Raw genomic sequence first — 6,000 nt, forward strand, 5'->3', positions numbered from 1 at the left:
AACCCACAAGCAAAATACCAATATTTTTACGTGAAAAACTCTCCAATGCGAAGATAAAAACCACGGGACCTAGTCTAGTTAAATCTTCTACCATCAACAATAATGAGTTTACAATTTCTACCCTAGAGAAATATCAGAGGTATCTCCACATCAAGAATACATGCATTCTTTGATTAACACATAGATTGATCACTATAAAAGTGGATTTCAACAAGAACAAAGAAAAATCTCACCAAGTGAGTATGAGTCAGCAATTTGATGGAGAAGGATTCCAACGATCAACATACTAAAATTTCATCAAGATCGGACAGCAAATGATCCCCCAATCTCTGACGGAAGTGGCTGTGAGAAAAACTCAATTTTTCTCTCTTCTCTCCCCCGAACGGCGCTGCCCCTCTCTCCTTGATGTGGTATTTTTGTATCCAAAAATATCAATAATAAAAATAACCACTTGCAATATGACGAATCTTTGTAGGATAGGCTAAAGAGAGGGTGTCGAACTTCAAGGACTGTAAAAGTTTTGTTATCAAATTTATGAGATCAAAAATAACCTAATTAAAAAGAGATTGACTTTGTTTGTGAAATTAAAGTGCATGAAATTAAAAGAGATTTAAAATAAGAGAGAGTGTAGGGTATTGACTTTACCTCTATCCGCACAACAATGGCTAATCATATTTAATCCTAAAAATTCATTCTATGCATGCTCTAAAAAACAAGAAACTACCTTATTAAAGAATAAGCATAATCAATCTATAGTTGGCACAGATTGTCCACCTACCCACTAAGATGCGGTATGACCCATCTTCCCTAGGTATTAATTATCAAATTCGTTAACATGATACATACAATCAATGAATAAGTGTAATATATCTTCGGTTGGCATGGACTGTCTACCTAAATTACACTCAACTGGGATGTAGTACAATCCTTATTCTCTAGGCATGGCCTATCTAATTCTATTGATCATATATCAATTAAACCCATTGTATAACCATCATTCTCATAATCATAGAAAACAATAATGATTTGAGATTAACAAAAGTAAAATACTTTCTAAGACAATGGAAGAATTTCACAAATATTGATTTTGGAATTTTAGAACAATTACATTTAATAATTAAGAACATAATCAAAATGTAGCAATTCTCATAGTTGTACAACCAACATGCATAAACTGAAAATCTAGAAATTAAATACAATCAAACCATTGTGTTTGAATAGGGTTACATCAACACCCCACGAAGGGATTTAGCCGCTCATGACTCCGCTAAGCCTCCAAGAAGATTTTTGTATCTAAAACTAAGCACACATTTCCCTTGAAGTTTAAGGTCTATTTATAGGGAGCAAACAAGTCCTAAAAGCCCTAGGAAACCCAAAAAAAAATCGTAATTCACTCTCCTAGTCAAATTAGGAAGCATTCCTAGTAAAAATCAAAATAGGATTTGTCCAGATTTGCATTCTTTTATTGCAGGACGATTTTGGCATTTAATAATTAATTTGTCTATCTGCATTTAATAATTAATTTGTCCAAATTAGGAAAATCATATTTCCCAATGATTTGTATTACTTTGACTTAGCTTTCCAATGCCACTAGAATCACCTCAATCCGATATTTGAGCAGAAAGTTATGGTCAAGATACTGAGACATGTGCAGAATCCAAATTTGAATCCAAACCGATTTTGACTCCAATTAGAAAAATTTCGATTTAACCATCTCTTTTACTTGATTAAACTTAACAACATCATATAGGTTTTCTATTATGATTGGTTAAGCTTAATCACATCTTCTAGGTCTTCACAAAGTGTGCTTTTAAACCCAAAATCAATGGAATTAATTTCATTTTTATTTAAAACTTGAAAACAATAAAACAACACAAAATCAAACAAATAACAATGCTAAGGAATTAACATATGCGAGTTAAGGGGCTTGAATGTACAACATCCGGCGCTTATCATACCTCCAAACTTACATATTGCTAGTCCCTTAGCAATACAAAACATGAATAAAACTGAAAAACAAAAACAAAAAGATAAGTCCATCTTTCGTGGGATGTACGATTGCATTTAGCATATGTAACAAGCCTTTTAAACCCCTAGACATTCCCTAGAGGACGAGTGAAATCTCGTGAGGGTTTTCCAAGAATGATAATCACAAACATTGTCATCATTATGTCATTCAAAAGAATAAAACATCACAAAAATAATGGTTCTCATTCATTAGCAAGCTTAAAATTATAAACTCCATCTCCAAAATTTCAAGGAATTCACAAATCAAATCACTTACCAATGGCAGATTGAGATACATCAAATTTCAATTAGTGCAAAGTGAACTAACACATAATCATGAGGCTTCAAAATAATTCCAATATGAATGAATCAACATCTTAGAATTCATTGGAGTTCCTATCCGATGAAATAACCAAGGCAATTTTTTTTTTTTTGTGTAGGCTTTGCAATGCTTAGCTCTCTTAAGCTTTCTAATTGACCCATTTATCGAGTGTTAAGCCAATGACTCCCAAACCAAAAGGTTATAGGGCATTAGGTGTAAAGACACCCCTAAGAACTTACTAACTCGAGTCAAAAAGGCTACGAAGTTAAGCTAGCCATTTTATTAATCAACCCAAAAATTTCACTTTTTGATGTGAACACTCATTGCTTAATGAGGCAAAGAGATCCAATTACTCAGCGAAAAATTCAAACTTGATTTTTATATATATATTTACTAGCATGCCAAGGTTATTCATCCAATACGTTACCCAACAAAATTCAAGATCATGAAAACAAACATAATTGGTCAAAAATTTCATACCTCACAGATATGTGCTAGTATGCTCAAGATAAATTTAAATTGAAACAAGAAGCATCGCATGTTGCCAAAAGTAAGTAGCAAGACTCAAAATCCCTAAGTCATATGATCATGTGTTCACAACTTTAAGCCTACCAAGGAAATTCAAACCAAAATCAAAGCTCAACTATATGCTTAAGAATGACATAACAACAATAATAGACCGTGTTTTGTTTTTCCATACCCCCAAACTTAAATCATACATTGTCCTTAATGTATATATAGAACTAAAGAATAAGATCAAGAGTATAGGAATACTTGAATAAGCAGATGTGGGCATAACATACCCCTAAACTTGAATGTAAAAACACATGTCTTGAAAGACAAAGTGATACTCCAACCAAATACCAATCAAGTGCACACATTGTTGTAAAAATATAATCAAAGAATGAAGCAACAAAGGATAAAATAAACCTGGATGGAGATCATGTACCCTGGTGAAGTGAGGAGTCGAGCACACAAGACCTGCGCTCGATCCTATGAGGTATTTCTCAATGTAATTCTGAGTCCCGAAGGATCTTACCTCGATCCTTCAAAAGTCCAATCAAGCTCTTCCATCCCTTCTTCTTTATGATCAGGTAGCACTCCACAAGGAAGAGGACTCCTCTTAATATCCCAAAATTGCTTCTCTCAACTAAAAAGTCCTGAGGCTCCCCATGGTGGGACTCAAGGTATTTGTCCCAAACTGGTTCCCTAGACAATCTTTTGTCTCTATGAGGGTCCTGGGTAGCCGAGGAACTTGACAAAATATTTTTCACCCCAATGAAGTCCACTTTGGTAACTTCTGAATGAAATATGTCCCCTGTGGGGTTGTCATCAGGTGTTGGAGTACTTGAAGTAAGAGGCATAGGCTCCGGTCGGTTTCTCCATGATGGGGCTTCAGATAGAGGATCAGGAAGTAGGTCTTCAATAGTTTCTCCAATGTCATCCAAGAAGAAACATGTCTTCTGATCAGGTGCATTCTGGAAGGCATTGAAGATGTTCAGTGTGATCTTCATATTCCCAAAGGAGATCTTCATTATTCTGGTCTGACAATTGATGCATGCATTGGTTGTAGCGAGGAAAGGACACCCAAGGATGACAGGAATTTGCTTATCTAGATTTGGAACCGGTTTTGTGTCCAAAACTATAAAGTCAACTAGATAGTAGAACTTGTCCACCTTGATAATGACATCTTCTACAATCCCGCGGGGTTTCTTGATAGATCGGTCAGCCAATTACAAGACAGTACTTGTCAATTTCAATTCCCCTAAGCCCAGTTGCTGATAGACCGAGTACAGAAGAAAATTAACACCATCGCCTAAGTCAAGGAGAGCTCTCCCAATCTCGAGGCTTCCAATGATACATGAAATTGTAGGCGCTCCAGGGTCCTTGAACTTCGGAGGAGTGTTATGTTGAATCAAAGCTCACTTGCTCGGTAAGAATGACCTTCTTGGGGATATGTTTTCGAATCTTCCTCTTCTGGTTGCACAAATCCTTGAGAAATTTTGCATATGCCGAGATTTACTTGATGGCGTCAAGGAGTGGGATGTTGACTTTGATAGCTTGAAGACCTCCATCATGTCTTGTATCTTTTCTCCTTGCTTCCCAAAGTGGGAAGGTGCCTTGAGACGCGCTGGGGATGGGACCTTAGGCTCATATGGTACCTCAGGAGTGGGGGCAGATGACGAAGATGCCTTAGTGATTACTTGCTTACCCTTGTCCTGATGCAGATTCTATAGGGCCTCAATTTGCCCATCCTTCTTTTCCTCCACATGATTGTCAACCAGTCTTCCGCTTCGCAATGTGGTGATGGCTTGAACTTGCTTCAAATGAGAAGTGCTTCCTTCTACCATGTATAGTCCCTTAGGGTTGGTCACCGGTTGACTTGGAAGCTTTCCTTCGTCCCTCCTGTTGAGGGCATTGGCAAGTTGTCCGACTTAAGCTTCTAATTTGGTGATTTCGTTGATTCGGGCTTCTATATTGGCGATGGATTGAGAGTGAGAATTCACTGTCTGAGTCAACTCGCCCACCTTGTCAGTTATCTCGCCCAACTTCCCAGTTATCTTGCCCATCTTGCCGATCAAATAGCTCATCATTTGCAGCATCCGATCCTCAACGTTATAATTTGACCGAGGAGGTAGTGTGGCCTGGTATTGCTGCTGTGGGGGTCGGTATGTGGAAAGAGGTTGGTAGGGCCGCTTAATGGATTGAGCTTGATTTCTCCATCTCGAGTTCTAGGTATTGGAATACGGATCATTACCCGGTTGTGAGAAAGCTGCATTGACCTACTCATTAGAAATATCAGCATAATTTCCAGTAGTAGGGCAATCATTTATATGATGCATAGGACTAGAACAAAATGAGCATGGTTCAAGTCGTGTGTGCAAGTGAGCAGAATTAGGAGCAAGACCAACAACTAATAATTGATCTAATTTCCTAGTGATAGCATCAAGAGCTTGGGTAGCAACATCTGGAGAATGTTCTACTTCAAAAAGACCATCGGCCTTTGGTGCTTTAAGTACAGGTGCCCTACGTCTTGTGGAAGCATGATGAATAGAATTGCAACTCAAGTTTTCAAACAAAGCCCATGCTTCATCCTCACTTTTTAACATAAATGTCCCCTCACGGGATGCATCTACCATTAGTCTATGAGGCTCAATCAAGCCATCATAGAAGCTTTGCACAAGCTGCCATTTTGGGACAACGTGGTGTGGGCATGATCTAAGAAGGCCCCTTAGTCTCTCCCAGGTCTCATGGAATTGTTCTCCCTCATATTGGAAGATACTAGTGATAGCTCTCCTAATGTCATTGGTCTTTCCTATGGGGAAGTACTTCTTCAGAAATTCTTGTTGCAATTCAGCCGAAGAAGCAATGGAGTTTGATGCTAAGGAATTAAACTAATGTTTGGCTCTTTCCTTGAGGAAGAAAGGGAAGAGACGCATCCTTAGTCAATCCAGTCAATTTAATGGTAGAATAGATGTTAAATGCTAAAATATTCATATTTTTAGCCCTTAACTTACATGTGTTAATCCTTTAATTTTAGTTAATTCATGTCATTTTAGTTCATTTATGTGTTTTCCTTGTTTTTGTAGGCTTTTGGAAGAAAATGAGGTAAATCTAGAAGATTTGGGCTCAAAGAGAGAAAATGAGAAAAGTTGGAGCCCCTGACAGTG

The 6,000-nt window shown here is 37.5% G+C and overlaps 1 protein-coding gene across 1 annotated transcript; it reads right to left on the bottom strand.

The window, feature by feature from the left end:
- Positions 1–5,112: 5,112 nt before the first annotated feature.
- Positions 5,113–5,469, bottom strand: LOC148587457 (uncharacterized). Its single transcript, XM_088512624.1, has one exon. The coding sequence runs from the start codon at positions 5,467–5,469 to the stop codon at positions 5,113–5,115; it is 357 nt and encodes a 118-aa protein (XP_088368750.1).
- Positions 5,470–6,000: the final 531 nt, after the last annotated feature.

Source organism: Corylus avellana, chromosome 2 (genome assembly GCF_965113065.1).
Source record: "Corylus avellana chromosome 2, dhCorAvel1.hap1.2, whole genome shotgun sequence".
Lineage (NCBI taxonomy): Eukaryota > Viridiplantae > Streptophyta > Magnoliopsida > Fagales > Betulaceae > Corylus > Corylus avellana.